This window comes from Barbus barbus, assembly GCF_936440315.1.
Source record: "Barbus barbus genome assembly, chromosome: 46".
Lineage (NCBI taxonomy): Eukaryota > Metazoa > Chordata > Actinopteri > Cypriniformes > Cyprinidae > Barbus > Barbus barbus.
Window position 1 is genome coordinate 14,446,905 of NC_136724.1, and position 19,598 is coordinate 14,466,502.

The following is a 19,598-nucleotide window of genomic DNA, read 5'->3' on the forward strand; positions in this document are numbered from 1 at the left end:
AAATTGTAGTTAAACAATGTATTAAACAAACATGATGGGTTCTAACCTTTTATAGCGCTCTTGCATTAGTTGAGTCAGAGAACATTTATTAAAAGACCCAAGAATCTTAAAAGAATAGCTACATTATATTGGTTAATGAGGTTCTGACACTTAAGGTCATATCAGATTAAGGCTAGATTCATCTATGGCATTTAATATGATGTGTAACAAGATAAAGTCAAACAACCTAGACAAAATTTAGTTGTGACAGTTTATGCAACACAGGAGATAAGACTAGTAAGTGTTGGATAGACTAGAAACCAGGGCAGGGAAATGTAGCCACATTCCAGTTTCAAGATGAGAAAATGCAGCAAGACCAGTTAAACAAACTTACATAATTAACATGCACACATACTTAGGTAAATAGATTGCATTTAAATGCAGACACTTCTGCATGAACATGATAATCAACCTCTGAGACCAAACCAAACTTAAAAGATAAGAAATGGAAGAAAGGTGTAACACTGCCACAAAAAATAGACCCATCAATTGTTTGGATGAATAGTACAGGTGCAGGTAGATACTAAATCTGAGACATTCCTATCGTAATAACTACATTTGTAATCTAGATGTTAAAATAGATATAAGTTTATGACAAAACTGTTTTTTACCTTATAAATATGGGGAATAATTGCTTTTATGATATGCCATTTTACATGCCAGCTCCTATGAGATCGGTAAGAAGTGCATAGGTTTTGGATGCACAATGACTTGCACAAAGCTAGAAATACTTGAGGAACTGCTTTCTCCAGAGTGATGAAAAGGCTGCAAACACACCACCACCCAATTTATTTTTAAAGCACTGTTTACACAGTACATACCTAAAATGATGAGCACATGACTAAGAGTGACAAAACATCTTCATTTGGAGAAATTGAAGAAGAAATTTTGAAAGTAGGGCAGCAGTTTTCCATTTTTGAGGAATCATTTCCACATATTTCATATTAATAGCCATGATAATCTTGCTTGCTCATGTTTTATCTGAAAAGGATAAAAAAATCTATGCAAAAAAAGGGGAAAAAACCCTGTTAACCAAATATATTTGGTTAAAACTAACTACTAAAAAGCATTTTGTTAAAAAATGCAGGACCCTAAAACACATCCACTTAAATACTGTTATTCACAATACTTGTAAATTCATCAATATTTATTTATATTTTTCCAGGACTCATGCGAGCAATGAAGAGGAAGTGTCCTCAAAGAAATATACAGGACAATACTGCAATAAACATCCATACCAAAAACAACAAGAAATATGTTGGCAACCATTGAAACTGTAAATATTCCAGCAGTAAATATAGTGAATCTCTGAAGTCATGACTTCCAGTCTTCTGTACAGATGAAAATAGAACAATAATCAAGTTATTTAATAACATCTATCGAGAGGATGATCTGTAAAATATAAAGAACTGGGGCAGAGCAGAGGCTTTGAAGAGGATCATACAGATTGCACATATACACAAATGCACGCACACACACAAACAAAGGCATTTTGAGACACCTCAAGAACACTAGAGCATCTATAACACCACAAGATGAACAAAAAGCAGTGGAATGTATTAGACAGCAATAAGACAAAGGAAAAGGACATTGAGTGTGTGCGTACGAGGGGATGTGGGGTTCTGCTGCCCTGCCCTGAGAATGATGGCTAAAAGGACAGACTCTTAGTCTTCCAGTGTTCGGAAGGAGTTCTGCATGTCTTCATGGAGCTGACCGTAATCAGCTTTGATCTTCTCCTCACCCTCTTTTACTGGGTCCTGAAATACAGTTACAGACATTGAAAGACAATTTTTATTTTTTTTAAATGACAACTTTTTTAATTGCTAAAATAAAACAAGATAACATATAAATTAAATTAAATTAAATTAAATTAGCTGAAAGAAACGGTTTCCTAAATTAATGCATGTTTTTCTGTTTTACAAACAATTACAATATTTTTACAACTTTAATGAACAATGAAATTTAAAAATGACAAGTGTCATTTCTTTTCAAATGTGTAAGTCAACAAACAGAATACTTATAACTGGCAGCATGTTAAGCTGGGATAGAAGAAAGTATTTTATCTTCGCAAAAAGAACACACTTTAGCTTTAAAAAATAATACCAAGACATAATATTTGACCCTTGGCCATATAATGTGATTAAACTGCACTGTTTAGCATGTTCACAAGATTTGTGAATGATCACTATAAAAGAGGAACCAAGCTATTGGCAAACCAAGATAATGGAAGTCATAAATCAAGTGGTAGAGGAGTGGACACTAGTTGGGAACCGCAGCAAACTTCCAAAAGGGCTGCAAGTTTACTTAATTACATAAAATAATGTGTTCAAATAATTTTATTAAAGTGTTTATTAGTTTAGACATAACCAAGGCATGATTAATTTTATCATGGGAGACCAAAACACAAACAATGTTTACATCCTGTACCTTGAATTTCATAGAACTGATCCTGTAGAGAATTTCTCCCATGTGCTCCCGGATCATGGCCCAGGTGATCTTATTGTCGCTTTGTGCAGTGGTCTCTACGGCATGACGTGCCATATCATAGAACGCAATCATGTTGGACAAGATACCCACCGTCTTATAGAACGGGCAAAACCTGAAAATGAGAAATTGAGCATTTCAGATCCATACTGTCACATGTCATTTGACAAAGCAGTTGAATGATCCTCAGTTTCAATCAGTTCAATACCTGTCATATGGCGTGTATCCATTTTGCTGCAGGAAATCATCTTTGATTAATTTGGCAACTTCCAGCGTGATCTTATCCGTTTCAGCCAAAGATGCCTAAAAAAAATAAATGTGCTTTACCAATGAAAAAGTCCTGCAATAATACCACAAAAAGTGATGTATACAAACAATAAACATGCATGAACCCACAAACCCACCTTCCCCACAAGCTGCACAATCTCAGCCAAGTCTTCCTCTTCCTGCAGGATCTCTTTGGCTTTGGTACGCAGTGGCACAAATTCAGGGAAGTGCTTGTCGTAGTACTCGTCCAATGCTCGTGTGTACTTGCTGTAACTGATGAGCCAGTTCACTGAAGGGAAGTGCTTTCTCTGAGCCAGCTTTTTATCCAGACCCCAAAACACCTGGAAGTGAGAAAGGATGGAAGGATTACAATAACAAAAAAGGACCGTTTATTTCTGAAAGAAGAACAAATAATGTTATTTTGCTCTGAGCCAGTGTGTTAAGACTGCTGTGTGAAGGAAATCTACACTTACTTGTACAATACCAAGAGTAGCAGATGTCACAGGATCTGAGAAATCACCACCAGGGGGAGACACACTGCAATCAAAACAAAAAGCTTCAGTGAGTCTGCAGACAATGCAGCAGTCGTAAATAATAAATCAAAACTTTACAAAAGCAAATGACTGAGTCTGAAAAAGCATTTAAACAAGTCCAACAGATATACTTACGCTCCCACAATGCTCACACTGCCCTCTCTCTCTGGGTTGCCAAGACATTTAACTCGACCAGCACGCTCATAAAATGAAGCCAGACGTGCTCCGAGATAGGCAGGATAACCGCTATCTGAAAACACAAGCACACCAGCACAAATTTAGTTTAGAATTTGTACTTTATAATATTTGCTGTCATGACTGAGATAGTCACGGCACACATACCAGCAGGCATCTCAGCCAGACGACCGGAGATCTCCCTCAGAGCTTCTGCCCATCGAGAGGTGGAGTCAGCCATCATGCTCACATTGTAGCCCATGTCCCTGAAATACTCAGACAGTGTGATTCCTGGACGGACACCCATTAAACACCCATTAATAATGACATCACAGCTGCTGGGTTTTAAAGCACACATTATTTTTGTATCAAATGTTGAATAAACCTGTGTAAATGGAAGCTTCTCTGGCAGCCACAGGCATGTTGGATGTGTTGGCAACCAAGGCTGTTCTCTTCATGATGCTCTCCACTTTCCCATCCACCTCCATGGTGAGCTATAGGGCAAGAGAGCTATCAATCACCCTACCATCTATTACAGTGTTTTTGCTGTTGGTACAATGACAGTGCTGTTTACCTCAGGGAAGTCTCGGAGTACTTCAGACATCTCGTTACCACGCTCTCCACAACCCACATAGATGATGACATCACTGTTGGAGTACTTTGACAGGGACTGAGAGATCACAGTTTTACCACAACCGAAAGCACCAGGGATGGCTGTGGTCCCTCCCTGCACACACCTGTTAAATCAAACAGTGAAAGTCGAAAGATCTATTTAACTATCAGCCATTTACACTTTTTTACACATTTACTGTTCACAGGTTTTTTTAAGCAATTAATAATTTTATTCAGCAAGGATGCATTAAATTGATCAAAAGTGACAGTAAAGACATTTAAAATGTTACAAAAGAATTCCATTTAAAAGAATGCTGAAAAAAATGTATCAAGGTTTCCTCAAATATATTAAATAGAATAAATGGTTTCAACATTGATAACAATACATGTTTTTTAAGCAGCAAATCAGCATATTAGAATAATTTCAGAAGGATCATGTGACACTGAAAACTGGAGTAATGATGCTGAAAATAAATTGAAAATAGAAAACTGTTGTATTTTTATCAAAGGGTTGTAATATTTCACAATACTGCAGTTTTTACTGTTTTTGATCACATAAATGCAGCCTCGGGGAGTATAAGAGGCTTATTTTAAAAACACAAACAAATGACCCCAAACATTTGAATGGTAGAGTATATCTGTTATCTCTGCAATGTTTAAAACATCCACTTTCACAATACTACTACTACTGCATATTTTTTCCTTATAATTATTTAAATCAATTATTTATTCACTACCATTTCTGTTGGTTGATGTTTATGAAAAGTCCTCTATTATTATAAAAAAATCCTTTGGGGAAAATAAAGTTTTAGAAATACTTGATGTGTCCATTGTTTCATTTGAAAATTGTGCCTATTATTCTGAAAAAATACAGTTAAAATCACTTATTTTTAAAAAAAAATTTTATAGAAAACTTATATTATTTAACTTCCTATGGAATCATTTCACACAGCATGACTCACGGAAAGAGGGCGTCCAGTACCCGTTGACCAGTCAGCAGAGGGTGATTTGCAGGAAGTTTCTCAGTGACTGGCCGGACCTGACGCACTGGCCACACTTGCACCATGGTGTACTTCTCTTTTACCCCCTCAAACTCCAACTCCAACACCACATCCTGACAAACACACATTCCCATTGACTTCTGTCACAGTTATTGTCTTTGAAAAACATGTACATTTTATTAGCCTCACCGAGACATCATAGTTTCCTGGTGGTGCTACGTATGTGACAGTTCCTCTGCTTTTTGGTGGTAACATTATTTTGTGTTTAATAAGAGAGTTTTCATACACCATACCATAGATATCACCTCCAGTGACGTGACTGCCAACCTGGACACAGAAACAACAGCTTAAAATCATTAAATCTTTTGATTAATCACCTGACACCATTGGAGTTTCTTTAAAAGAGGTTATATATTTGGGATATACGCAGAGCTGTAGGTGCTACACACAGCCAGGAACAGCACAAACTGTCATGTTTCTAAGATTTTGTAGTACAGTGATCTTTTTAAAATCGGAAAAGATTACAAAAAATGTTGATACACTCATGATATGACCCCTTAAAGCTACTGAGTGATTTGCCTTCTTGGAACCTGAAAGGATGTTAAATCATAACCAAAAAAAAAAAAACATACATCACAACTATCATAACCAAAACTAAACTGGTCAAACACCAATAATTCAGTATCTTAACTTAAAACTAATCTTTCACTTACTCGCACGTTCTTGGATGAAGAGAACTCCCATTTCAGATCACGGTTAAGGGCACCAATGTTGACTCCTCTAGGAATGTAAATGCTTTTGGTGAGGTCATTGATGTCTTTGAGGGGACGCTGAATACCATCAAAGATGGAGCCCATGATTCCTGGTCCTAACTCCACAGAGAGGGGCTTCCCTGTGCGCAGGACAGGGTCACCAACCGACACACCAGCTGGTGAAAGCTCAGGAAGACTACAATACTATTTAACAGATTCTACGCATTGTGTACAACAAATCACAGAAAGTATGTCCTGTACTAAGATAAGAATAGGATACATGTCTCTTCATAGACCTGAATGGTGGCCATATCACCCTCCAGTCTAATGATCTCTCCCACAAGCTCACTGTGGCCCACTCGCACCAGCTCGTACATGGCAGCTCCTGCCATACTGGAGGCCGTCACCACTATAACACAATTAGTGAGTATGTAAAGTGATCATTAAAAATTACTTGTAAACAGTAAAATTTTAACAATAGCTAAATAAAAATGAAAAAATTAAAATAATAATATATATATATATATATATATATATATATAATTGAACAGTTAAACAATAGCCAAGTTAAAATATATACATATATAAATTAAATTAAATTAAATATCTAAATAATAAAATAAAAACTATGACATCTGAATTCCTACTAACCAGGTCCAGATACACCGTGCACATATCCGAATTGTCCCTCCTGCTCCTCATCTTGGATCTTGGGAAGCTTGGAGAAGTCCATTTTGAATGTGTCTGATACAAAATAAAGTAAAATAAATAAATTAATAAAAAAAAAAAAAAAAAAAAAAAAAAAAAAAAAAACTTACTTTCTATTCTTATTTCTACACTTCTGAACATTCTGCTCACTTACACAAACTGCTTATTATTGTGATTCATTTATATATTTAATATGGATTAAATATGTTTAAAAATGAATAAATGTGTTTTATGTACTATTTTTCAATTAATCATGTTTCCTTTTCATGTTTATTTCAGAAAGACTTGCAGTAGTAACAATAGAAATTTCCAGGACAGGAGGTTGTCTTTTGTGTAAAAAGCCCATTTATATTTATATGTAGGATTAACATGGAACACAGTCACATGACCAAGGGCACATGACACTGACATGAAACCATGTGAGGAAGTCAGGAAAACAGACAGTTAATCAATTCTGGAAAAACAGTTTTTTAGTGCCAATTTATGACATAAATCCTTTTTAGCCAACTAAACACCCCAAATGTTCTGTAAAAACAACGCATGACACCGACACCTTCATTCATAAAAATAGCCATATTTCTTGTTATTCCTCAAGAGGAAGCAAACTAACTTCCAGGTTTTTGTGAATTTATAATCACGTGATGCTCCTATGACATCTGGGTTACTGGGGACGAATCATTTCTACAGAGACAAAGATTAGAGGATTAAATAAAGGATATTAAATATATATTCTCCAGAGACCAGATGCATTCAAAGATCGTTTAATGCTTGTATCTGTTATGTGCACTGGATATCGAGCTGGAAGAGATGCTGCTGCATGATCACATGATCACGACGCAGAATTTGACCTTTGCTGAAAATCTAAGGTAATTTTTGTCTCCCATCAATTAAAGCGAGTAATGTGATCCATCTCATGTGTTCGTGAACACTTGAAATGATTATACAGATAATATAATGAAATTCTTCTGTTTAGCATCCAAGTGGGTTATTATTCTCAGTGCTGCAGGCAAAATAAACATACAATGTTAACGATACGAATGAGCTGCATGCAGAGGCCAAGCGAGCAAAGATTCAGCGACACAACACACAATGTGCATCAGTAAAATTAGCTGTAATATGATTATTAAAGAAACAATTACAAAGAGAATCTGAGAAAATCATATTTTATGTTTGATTAACCAAACAACTACAGTTCTGCAATACAGTGGTCTCAGCGTGAAAAAAAACTATATGATTATAATTAAAAAATGTGTAAATACCTCAGATAATGAGACAGTCCTGTGTCCAGACGCTTTGGTGAGATGAGAAAAGTCAGCTGATTTCATTCAGTCGAGAGCGAGAGCTGTCGTCACAGCAAGCTCTCCCTCTGCAGAGTGAACAGCGCGTGCAGAAAACTCTCTATCGCCCCTACTGTGTGAAGAAAAGAGTGTTACTTCTGTGATTTACCTCGAGATAATAAGCATAAATATCCATGGTATGGTAGCTCTATACCGATCCACCAAACAAACCAAAATCTTCCTTCTTCACACTTAAATAATTTCGTTTCTAAGGCTGAGAATTGGTCAAAATCTCCACTTAAAACATGTTGATGATTATGAATGTTCATTTAGGGGGAGACCGGGTATGGTTGTAACACTTTTTGTTTCAGCATCTGTAACTCGCTGAATTTATGAGCTGGAGTGCTCAAACTTTTATACAAAACACCCACATTTGTTCACTACAATAGGCACAAATTCAAACCTCTGCAAGAATATCACAGACCTTATAAATTTATGTCAAATACACGAGTGCCTTTGTTACAATCTACCGCACTGCTGGGGTAGGTTGTAAGGAACACATACTGGGGTAAGTTGTAACAGTCAGACAAAAACAGCAGCCACCTCATGAAGTTTGCTTCAAAAACAGGTTTACTGAAACAATGTAAAAGAACAATACAATACAATGTCACACTTTCTACGAATGATCACACCTCAAATCCACTTTATGTTTGATGCAGGAGTGTGTGTGCGTGTGTGTGTAAATCAGACTACTAGTACAAACCTCCTTAACAGTATATGCTTACTGAACACTCAACTCCAGTATACAGAGGTAAAGAACATGTAGATCTAACAAAAACTGTGTAAATTTGTGTGTGAGATTGTGTATGAATTTTCTCAATCAGATTCACAATGGTGTTAAACCAATGTTTTTAACCCTAGAGTGCAGGCTTGGTGGATCCAGAAACTGCATAGGGCTCATTTTACCCACATTTCCTTTGGCTTTGAGCTGCCAAACATGAAATATCTCAGTTCTATGCAAGGGAATGCTAAAATATGTAACAACTTACCCCACCCCTGTCATCCAATATTTAGTTAGCTGTATTAGCATAATGGTTTGAAATTAGCAGTTTAAAAATGCATCACATTTTGCCTGAGAATCTACAATTTATTCTAGTGTAAGTTATATGATTTAATCTGCAACAGTTGAAGTACTAAGCAAAATATAGTTTTGGTCAAACAAAAAAAGGACTCTTACACCAAAATCATTTTTCGGGGAGGGGGGGGGGGGTAATTTATCATTGTAAATAATGACATTATCATAGGACTCCTTATCCCTGATAGGTGGAAATGGTGTTGTTACAGCTCTCCCCATGTTATAACCATACCCGATCTCCCTGTGAAAGTGGTCCCCAAAAGTGCACGGTTTGTATGTCTGTCTAATCAAACACACCTGACTCAGGTCTTTATTTCTAGAGACTCCAAGACAAGAAATAGGTGTGTCAGATGACATTCAAAACCCACAGTATTAAGGAGGCTCAAACAGGTTTGATTTAGGCATTCATGCTCCTACAGGTGTGTTTCCTACATTATGTTGTAAAACGATAGTGGGGGGAAAAAATTATTTGATCCCCTACTGATTTTGTATGTTTGCCCACTGACAAAGAAATGATCAGTCTATAATTTTAATGGTAGGCTTATTTGAACAGTGAGAGACAGAATAACAACAAAAAAAATCCAGAAAAACGCATTTCAAAAAAGTTATAAATTGATTTGCATTTTATTGAGAGAAATAAGTATTTGACCCCTTCGCAAAATATGACTTCGTACTTGGTGGCAAAACCCTTGTTGTCAATCATAGAGGTCAGACGATTCTTGTAGTTGGCCACCAGGTTTGCACACATCTCAGGAGGGATTTTGTCCCACTCCTCTTTGCAGATCCTCTCATCCTCTCATAAAGTTATTAAGGTTTTGAGGCTGACGTTTGGCAACTCAAACCTTCAGCTCCCTCCAAAGATTTTCTATGGGATTAAGGTCTGGAGACTGGCTAGGCCACTCCAGGACCTTAATGTGCTTCTTCTTGAGCCACTACTTTGTTGCCTTGGCCGTGTTTTGGGTCACTGTCATGCTGGAATACAATCCACCCATTTTTAATGTCCTGGCTGGCTTCAATGACTTGGCCCTGATGGTACATGGCCCCGTCCATCTTCCCTTTAATGCGGTGGAGTTGTCCTGTCCCCTTAGCAGAAAAACACCCCCAAAGCATAATGTTTCCACCTCCATGTTTGACAGTGGGCATGGTGTTCTTGGGGTCATAGGCAACATTCCTCCTCCTCCAAACACGGCGAGTTGAGTTGATGCCAAAGAGCTGGATTTTGGTCTCATCTGACCACACCCAGTTCTCCTCTGAATCATTGGCAAATTTCAGACAGGCCTGTACATGTGCTTTATTGAGCAGGGGGACCTTGCGGGCGCTGCAGGATTTCAGTCCTTCACGGCTGTCACGAATCCGGTCTGTGGCCTTCTGCCTGATAGCCACCAGAGGTCGCCCTTCCATCGAATTGACTCTTGCACTACACTACTGTCGAACGTCACCCACGGACTACAATTCCCATCATCTATTGCACTGACAACACACACACAGCTGATTGCACTAATCACACGCTCACCTGAGAACTACTACACACACCATATAAAACACATTCAGTTCCTGATCTAGTTGCTGAGTATTGTTCTGCGTATAGCACTACCCTAGTGTTAGCTGCGATACGGAACCCGCTTAGTTGTCTTTGTCTTGCCTTGTCGGTTTTCTCGTGTTTTGATTCTTGCCCGTGTTTGCTGGATTTACCCTTCGTCTTTCCGTTTGGACTCTGTTTGTCCCTGCTTGGACTATTGCTCGTGTTCTCGGATTACCCCTTGTCTAAACCCTTTGGATATTGTTCGCCTATCGACAACCCACGCATGCCCTCTGAATATTCTTGTGTCTTGTCCTCAACATATCTGTTAACTGATGTTTAACCCTGCCTGTGTTTTGACCATGTCTCTGTTTAATAAAAGCTTGCACATGGATCCGTACGCCTCACATCTCCTTGGCTCTGTTACAGAGGCGCAGTGTTATCAATTGTGTTCTTGGTGACTATGGTCCCAGCTGGAGAGTTTGGAATCTGATTGATTGATGGCTTCTGTGGACAGGTTGTCTTTTATACAGGTAACAAGCTGAGATTAGGAGATCTCTCCTTTTAAGAGAGTGCTCCTAATCTCAGCTACTTGCCAAAGACACCTAGGAGCCAGAAATCTTGCTGATTGATAGGGGATCAAATACTTATTTCACTCAATAAAATGCAAATCAATTTATAATTTTTTTTTAATGCATTTTTCTGGATTTTGTGTTATTCTGTGTCTCACTATTCAAATAAACATACCATTAAAATTATAGGCCGATCATTTCTTTGTCAGTGGGCAAACATACAAAATCAGCAGGGGATCAAATAATCCCCCCCCCCCCCCCCCCCCCCCCCCACTGTCATTCAGTTTGAAGACTTGAAGGCAATGAGGATGAAATCACCGTCCACAATGGGTAAAAATAGCAATAAATCTGTTGAATTTAATATGCAAAAATTTGATTTTTATCCTGCTTTAGTAGTGTGTTTGTTTTATTGTGTGTTTATTTTGGGCTCTGGTTGGTTTTGTCTAGACTTGAAACAGAATTATGTGAAAAACAGAGAATTACTTGTCAAAGTGGGTGTTTATAAATCTTGAAAATAGCAACAACAAAAAGGAAACAATCACAGTCTTGAAGCTATCATTTCAACTATCTTTCTTGGTAACTATCACTTTACAGTTTTAAATCTGTTAAATGTGTACTGTCTACACATTCGATTCAAAGTCAGTCATGATGATTTTGGCTCACACAATGCAGTCATAACACAAAAAAACATTTGTTAAAAACAGTTTCTCTGTGTGTTTTACATTAGGGCTTATAAGGCGGAAAAGTCTAAATGTTGAACATCCAAACAGTAAGTCAAAGTCTTCTGAAAAAGCAAAATTGAACTTGGTGCTGTGTGGAAGAAATACATAGCCAAAGGCCTCCATGTCTGATATGTTACAAGGCAAAACTTCATCCACACATCAGAGAGAGTCTAGTTTACTTTGTGTAAAGACAGAGGTGAAGGTACATGGCCGGCACATCACTGTGGTGGAGCTTCCAGCTCTCACTCAGAAGAGGAAGCGATGTGCCAGACTCTCCGCTGTGTGTCTCTCTTTGATTCTGGAGTTCATATTTTCTTCCTCATTATTCCTGTTGGTCCACTTACTGATGAAGACAAAATAGAACTAGAGAAAATCCAGAAGATATTTTACTACAAAGAGCAATTCATGGTGCTCTTCACTACAGATCTCACTGTTGACCAAAGTGTGAGACATTCTGTGACAACCACAGAATCTCGAACAGTTGTTAGTCTTACAGAGGTTATTACAATGTAAGAATTGTGCTGATTGGAAAGAATGGAAATGGAAAAAGGGAAACAGGAAACACCATCCTGGGGAGAGAAGAGTTTCATACTGAACTCAGTTCAGATTCTGTGACGAATGTCTTCATGAAAGGAGTTGGAAATGTTCAGGGTAGATCAGTAGCTGTTGTTGATACTCCAGGTCTTTTTGACACCACACTGTGAAAGGAAAAAGTGCAGGAAGAAATTGTCAAATGTGTTTCACTGTCAGCACCTGGACCACATGTCTTCATTATTGTCTTGAGATTCATTACCAATGAAGAGAAAAACACTGTGGATCTGATAAAAATGATTTTTGGTCCAAGTGCTGCACAGTTCAGCATTGTTCTGTTCACTAGAGGAGATGATCTGAAAAATGAAACAATAGAACAGTATGTAGAGAAAAGTAAAAATGCAGATCTCGAGAAATTGATCAGGGACTGTGGAAACAGGTTTCTAGTTTTTAATAACAGAGACAGAAAAGATGACGCAAAAGTTACTTGGCTTTTAAATATGATAGAAGAGGTGAAAAAAATCTAAGGGGCAATATTTCACAAACAGCATGTTTGAGGAAGAAGAGATGTCCATTAAAAAAATGAGAAATACTGAAAGAAATGAAATACTGAATGAAAAAGAAAGTGAAATCCAGACAAATTTCGACATGGAAATGGAAACCATGATGGAGAGACTAGACAAAGAGAAAATAAAAGCAGATGAGGAAAGGATGAAAATGGTGAATCAGTTCAGAGAAAAAGAGGAGACTCTCAGAAAAGAGTTTGAAGAGCAAGAAAAGGCAGAACAGAAGAGACGAGAGGAGGAGGACAAGAGACATTGCAAATTATCCCATTGGAGCTCCTCAGATTTTGTTTAGAAATATAAAAAGGCTATATAAGTATTGTCTCCTGAATAAAAACATCTAAACAATACAAAGAAGTTTTATCATTCAATCAAATCATTCAAAGGCTGGAACCTAGGCTTTTATTTATTAAATTGAACACAGTCTAAAAAATCTTGTGTTTAAATGTAATTTGAATTAAATTATTTGACTCTAAAACTTTTATATATATATAAAAAAAACTAAATATTTCCATTAATTTAATTTTTATTCATTTTATAGTACATATGTATTTTATTACACTGTGTACACGAAGAGACCTTTGGAAATCTATTTTTATAATAATAAGTCTTGTTTAAAATAATAACATTGTTTTATTTCGATTAATATAATAGGACATGAGTTGTATTTAAGGCATAAAATTACCTTAACGCAATTTCCCGTTTTTCTGTTTCCTGTTGCTTGTCAGTGGTGAAGGTTGACAGAAGCAGCCTCCCAGAACTAGTGTTGCCAAATCCTCTGTTTATTCAACCATCGACCACTTAAGTGCATTTCCAAAGATTGAATACATGCTCACATCTATCCAAATTACATTAACTATTTTAGTAAATGAGTTATATTTCAAAACAGCTATAAAGTATTTTAATTAGGTTCTCAATCTGACTTAAGTTGATTGTGGTGATTTAATCAAAAAGACCTGGCAACCGTCGGCCACAGCACAGAGGCAAATGCGGACTGCTTAGCTAGTGTGCTAGTAACATACATGTGGAGGGGATCACATCCCAAACTCTGCCCAAATTCCCCTTTAGACTGCCAAATACCGCCAATTGCCCCTGTATCCCTCACAACAAACGTGTTTTCTTCAACATGAAAGGGTGAGTAAACAACTACGAAGGGCCTTTTCATCTCAAGTAAAGTTTTCCCCTCTCTATTCTCTCTTTTTTCCAGCAGGGGGGCAGTGGAGTTGGTCTAATGCTAGCTGCTAGCTCTATGCTAGCTGCTAGCTCTCTGCGCGCTTAATGTGGAGGAGAGACATTTGCGCCGCATTTTCACACCCAGCCTTTAGACATTGCCATCACTTTTTTCGCCAATGTTGCGAAAACGCATTAAAATGCCTCATATAATCTAGCGTCAGGTTAAAGCATATGCCAGTAAAAATAAGTCCGTGCCAAACTGGATCGTGTGTCGAATCTAAATCCGAAAATGTTGAGTCAGTCTTCAAGTTGCTATCTTGGTTAGCCTGCCATGCTTATATCTTTCTGAAATGAGCTCACATGGATCCTGAGGCCGTTAGTTTGCCATTAAAGCTTATTGCTGTCACGTTGAGTTTAATATGTATGAATAGTGTGATGTAAAAACGGAAATATGTGACACACGTGCTGGAGTGAGCTTAGCCGCATAGCATACTGAAAATGACAAGTTCGTATGGTTTTAAGACGCATCATGAAGGTTGTTGCTTGAAGTTTGGTGTATGAAATAATACATATATCGTAATAAATATGTATAACACACAATGTTGCGTTATGACACTGTTGCGTCACAGTGCAATCTCACTGAAGTGATTTGCTTTGACGATGTGTAAAGATAAAATTAAGGAATGCTGCTTGTTTAATTTTCTTTAAGTACCTTTCATCTTAAGTATTATCATTTTAAATCTTTACCACAGTGGTACCCAACCCTGTTCTTGGAGGGCCTCCAGCAGTACACATTTATCTGACACACCCATTACAGGTCTCTGATGTGAATCAGGTGTGTTTGGGCCCCCAGGAGCAAGGTTGGGGATCCGCTGCTTTAACAGTTTGTATTTATGTCTAGAAGGCTGTTTGATAGTATTTATATGAAATGTCATGATTTTTTTAACCCAAAAAATGGGAGACTTTATCCCCACTCAAGCTTGTCATTTAAAACGATGCATTTTGAGTTGATGATCTTGAATCACAAGGTTTTGTTGTGTAATAGTAATGGTCATCCTCTGTAAACCATATTTAGCGTCCGTGTTTTTCTCCTGTCACCTCATACTAGTTGTGGCAGCGGTGAGCACATGACCAGCAGCTGTTGTGTTGGTGCTGGTGTTGGGCTTCAGCATGCTGACCTCCTATAAATACCAACTTTACACATTGCTAGTTTACTGTCAAGTTGACTCAAGACATTTTTTGTGAGTGCCCTGTTTGGATGTCACAGCTAGAAAGAAAATAGTAAATCGGGATGCACTTATATTAAAAAAAAAAAAAAAAAGTCTGATAAAATAAGCCAAAAATTTAATTATGGCTGATATTATAATTCTATGCTATTTGGTCTGAACAAAAATAAATGGGTTACTTTTCATCTCAATATAATTTAGGCATCACAACTTGCTATTGTATAAAAACTGCATATTCGTTATGAGATTTTCTAAACAGTTATTTAAATGACTTAAAGTGACTGTTACATGATGCCAAAGGTAATTAAATGTTAAAATAGGGAAAATTATAAACATGCATACATTTGCTATATATCCAATATCAACTGGTATGGTACCAATATACTGTGCATCCCTACTAGTAAAGCTGTATTACTGTATTTTTAGAGGCTGTATGTTCTTCTGATGTGTAGAGTCTGTGCACAGCTAGTTGACCATTCTGCTTTTGTTCTAGTAGCCGGATCGAGTTGGGGGACGTTACACCCCACAACATTAAACAGTTGAAGCGTCTGAACCAAGTGATCTTCCCTGTCAGCTACAACGACAAGTTCTACAAAGATGTCCTTGAAGTAGGAGAGCTTGCCAAACTAGGTAAGAAACAAAGCTACTGTTGTACTGACTTCCTGTTGATAGTTTTGATATTGGTCATATGTTAAAGGTTGTTCAAAAGTTTTGGTTGGTAAGATTTTTTTTTTATTATTATTTTGGAAAGCTGCCTTTATTTGCACAGACATGGAGTAATAACAGTAATATTTTTAAATATTAAATTATTTTCTATTTTGATATATTTTAAAATGTAATTATTTCCTGTGATGGCAAAACTGAGTTTTCAGCAGCCAATACTCTAGTCTTCAATATCACATGATTCTTCAGATATTATTATAAGATACTAATTTGGTGCAAGAATGTTAAACATTCTTAAAAGAAACACCAGAAAGTTTGATTTTTTTGTAACATTATAAATATCTTTACTATCACTTTTGATCAATTTAATGCATCGCTGTTGAATAAAAGTATTAATTTCTTTAAAAAAAAAAAACTTGCTTACCCAATCATGAAGAAATACTAGAGTAATTTATAGTAAATTCTGTAGTGTTTTTGAACCATACTATAGTAGTGTATTATACTGTAACAGCACTTTAATGAATGCTACAGCATACTTGGTAGTGAACCGATAAACTGTAGTAAATACTGTAGTATTCATTAGTTTTTACTACAGTAAACTAGTGTATTGTAGTGTAGTGTAATATACCCTATAGTTGTAGAAAACTTAGTATAGTATTGAGTAATTTGTTTGTTACTATAGTTGTTATATTACCACAGCAATTGTAGAATTACCACAACAAATTCATTCAAGTACTTTACTATGGTATGGTTCAAAAGCACTATAGTATTTTTTCATGTGGGTAGTATAAATAGATTCCTGCTAACCGTTTGAACCTTTACAGCGTATTTCAACGACATCGCAGTTGGTGCCGTGTGCTGTAGAGTGGATCACTCTCAGAACCAGAAGCGACTCTACATCATGACCCTGGGTTGCCTAGCACCTTACCGCAGACTTGGCATAGGTAAGATCACTTTTCTGGATGTTTTATGCATTTGTGTGTCCTCGTTTTTTCCAAAGGGCAGAAAGGGGTCAGATTCCCTTGGATTGAATGCATGAGTGCATAATCAGTTTTATTGTCTTTGAGTGATGCCTGACATGAAGATTTGTATAATCCACTAGAGCAGTAATGTTTGAATTTTGATCTTTGCACTTTTTCCCGTTACTGATATTTATCTTGCCATGTTTGTTTGAAGGAACAAAAATGCTGAACCATGTGTTGAACATTTGTGAGAAGGATGGCACTTTTGACAACATTTACCTGTGAGTCTGAAGACAGTCTTGTGCTTTATTTGTCGTGAAACCTCCATCTGTGTCTCATTCACATAATGTTTAATGTTGAAACTCAAGTAACCACATAATTGCAAGTCTCTGCTGGAAAATTAATCACTGAAAAATTAAGGAGTCTTCTCTATGCTAAAGTAACATGCTTTCGCTTTCTCTTTTGTGTCTCCGCAGTCACGTGCAGATCAGCAATGAGTCTGCAATTGACTTCTACCAGAAATTTGGCTTCGAGATCATCGAGACAAAAAAGAACTATTACAAGAGGATAGAGCCAGCAGATGCCCATGTTCTTCAGAAAAGCCTGCGTAGCCCATGTGCGCCCCCAGCAGGAGAGCTGCAGAAAGCCGACTAGGGGTCGAAGCGCGACACCAGATTGGTCTCTTCCCCCAAATGGAACTGTAACAGATGCCCCAGGGTTGACACACTCACCACTTTCTTCAGAGGACATTTTAGACAGAAAAAGTCAATGACGTATTTGCTGCATTTATTGTGCAAAAACTTTAGTCCCCCCTCAATTGTTTTTTTTTTTTTTTTTTTCATCATTTAGAGAGTTGAAATTACATGGAGGTTTTCAAGCAGAATTCATAAGTGCTCCAAAAAGCTGCTGACTTATTGATCTGATATGGTGAAGGTTATGTTTTCAGAGCATACCGTTTGCATTTGTTTTAGATTTGTTTAAGGTAAGGGGACATGGCTTTGCTCGGACAAAACAATAGAACTAAAGAGGTAAAGTCTTTTCAAATATGACTCGATGCGTCCCAGCTGGCAACCTTGGAGGGATTGTTTGAATCGTCTTAGGGGCATGTGGGATCCGCAGAAGTCCATCACCCTGCCACCTGAGCCCTCGGACACACGGCAAGGGAATCTACTGGTGGCTGAGACCTCCTACTTCACCATACAGGCAATATGCAATGTTGGAGGGTTGCATGTGATGCAATGGCTCCTTGTGATGTCAGCCGCCTCAGTCTGAGTTGAGGCTAAACCAGTGAGGAAATGGAGCGTAGAGCCCCCTCGAGGAAGAGAGTGGTACAACTGTTTTAATAAGGGGGAGGTTAAGCGGAGTAAACTCCACTTGTTTGTGAATGTTATGTTTTTCAGCCATTATTTAAAATCCCCATCTTTTTTTTTTTTTTTTGTGGATTGAGTCTGGGCTTTTTCTAGGGTTTACAGTTTGCTGCTGGTGAGATGGTAAGGCTTCATATAACAAACAGGAATGGCTTTTTATGGGCCTTGACAGTTGCATTGTTTACAGTGAATGTGGTTCCCTAATAATTTTTTAGTCCACCGGGACTGAAGTTAGAGTTTAGTCATGTTTTTGATGTGAACGTTTCCTTTCTCCCTCCCCATTATCTGCCAGAGTGTTTCTACATTTGAATCCTAGCTTCTCACGTGTTACCGCAGCAGAAATAATCCTCCCACAATACAACAGTTACATTTCAGTGATGTTCACTGACCACCACCTATTTCCCATACACAACGTGGGAGTGTTACAGGTTAGTTCTACAAGTTATTTTATAGGACTTACAGAACCAGATCCCAGGAAAAGCCCTGACTCAGTGCATGCCAGAGGAGACATGCCCTCTCCATTGTAGTAAAAGCATGTTTTGTTCCTCCTTTATTTGGAAAATTTTATCTTTTTCTGGAGCTCTATATTGTATGACTTTTAAACCTCTAAATAAAAATTACTATTTGCATTATTTTTCGTTTTTCATTATTTTTGTGGACATGAATGCTATCCTGTATTCAGTGTTTAATAGAAATTTGTATTTTACTTAAAATATTTTTATATTTCTTAAGATTTCTTTAAATTTTTATTTTATTTTAAGAGGTTACAAAGTCCACAAAACGACCCCACTAACAAACATTCACGTCTCCTGCGTTGTGTGCGTTTTCCGATGTCCTCGTCAACGATAACGCCCCTTCAGCACAGTTTCGTGATCTGATTGGATACAATCTCACTCGTCTTCGCTGTGATTGGACAGAACGGAAATCCCGCCTCACTTTTTTTTGACTGGCAGTTTCATGCTAGGTCAGAGATGGAGTAAATTGTTTAGGATCAACAAAGTTTTGACGGGGATATCATCGGCTCGAAGGATGGACAAGCAGTCGGTAGGTCCTTCTGAAGTGACAGACCTTCTGACATGTTGTGTTAAAGATAAGTGTTGCAGTTAGTAATCGTAAACCATGGTAACGTTAATGTGTTAGCTGTCGTGTTAGCTCGCTGCCAGTTAACCACTCAAGCCATATTTGTACCTTAAGGGCATACAAAAAGATAGAACTAAAGAGTCGTTCCGTTATAGGTGTACAGTCAGGTTTGTTCTCCTCAGTCTGTGTTGTATTCAATTTCTCTATTCAGGCTCAGAACTCAACAGATATAGTCTAG

General features: G+C 37.5%; 2 protein-coding genes across 9 annotated transcripts; one reads left to right on the forward strand and one right to left on the reverse strand.

Annotated features, from left to right (window-relative positions):
• Nucleotides 1-174: 174 nt before the first annotated feature.
• Nucleotides 175-7,945, reverse strand: LOC306864876 (V-type proton ATPase catalytic subunit A-like). The gene is made up of 15 exons (XM_079409144.1): nucleotides 7,830-7,945; nucleotides 6,514-6,606; nucleotides 6,143-6,271; nucleotides 5,824-6,038; nucleotides 5,300-5,437; nucleotides 5,072-5,223; nucleotides 4,072-4,234; nucleotides 3,883-3,991; nucleotides 3,666-3,788; nucleotides 3,459-3,573; nucleotides 3,264-3,327; nucleotides 2,928-3,131; nucleotides 2,732-2,826; nucleotides 2,467-2,638; nucleotides 175-1,796 (listed from the first exon to the last, which is right to left on the reverse strand). Exons 2-15 carry the CDS (start codon nucleotides 6,593-6,595, stop codon nucleotides 1,704-1,706), a joined length of 1,854 nt encoding a protein of 617 aa, XP_079265270.1. The 5' UTR covers nucleotides 6,596-6,606; nucleotides 7,830-7,945; the 3' UTR covers nucleotides 175-1,703.
• LOC306864877 (N-alpha-acetyltransferase 50) lies at nucleotides 7,380-18,912 on the forward strand. Of its 8 annotated transcripts, none has more exons than XM_079409148.1 (7): nucleotides 13,867-14,023; nucleotides 14,100-14,382; nucleotides 15,171-15,303; nucleotides 15,782-15,918; nucleotides 16,776-16,895; nucleotides 17,128-17,194; nucleotides 17,390-18,912. In XM_079409148.1, exons 3-7 carry the CDS (start codon nucleotides 15,233-15,235, stop codon nucleotides 17,565-17,567), a joined length of 573 nt encoding a protein of 190 aa, XP_079265274.1. In that variant the 5' UTR covers nucleotides 13,867-14,023; nucleotides 14,100-14,382; nucleotides 15,171-15,232; the 3' UTR covers nucleotides 17,568-18,912. The 8 variants fall into 8 exon arrangements, with proteins under 8 accessions (XP_079265276.1, XP_079265277.1, XP_079265273.1 ...); XM_079409149.1 differs by having other exon boundaries at nucleotides 15,785-15,918; XM_079409147.1 differs by lacking the exon at nucleotides 14,100-14,382 and having other exon boundaries at nucleotides 13,858-14,023.
• Nucleotides 18,913-19,598: the final 686 nt, after the last annotated feature.

Excerpts from the sequence above, each read along its gene's own strand:
- LOC306864876 (XM_079409144.1), bottom strand. The coding sequence starts at position 6,595 with ATGGACTTCTCCAAGCTTCCCAAGATCCAAGATGAGGAGCAGGAGGGA. Across the intron at positions 3,992-4,071 it reads TACTCCGAGACTTCCCTGAG|CTCACCATGGAGGTGGATGG; the intron begins GTAAACAGCACT and ends CTTGCCCTATAG. Across the intron at positions 2,639-2,731 it reads GGATACACGCCATATGACAG|GTTTTGCCCGTTCTATAAGA; the intron begins GTATTGAACTGA and ends TCTCATTTTCAG.
- LOC306864877 (XM_079409145.1), top strand. The coding sequence starts at position 14,294 with ATGCCAGTAAAAATAAGTCCGTGCCAAACTGGATCGTGTGTCGAATCT. Across the intron at positions 14,383-15,781 it reads GTCTTCAAGTTGCTATCTTG|TAGCCGGATCGAGTTGGGGG; the intron begins GTTAGCCTGCCA and ends CTTTTGTTCTAG. Across the intron at positions 15,919-16,775 it reads AGGAGAGCTTGCCAAACTAG|CGTATTTCAACGACATCGCA; the intron begins GTAAGAAACAAA and ends GAACCTTTACAG.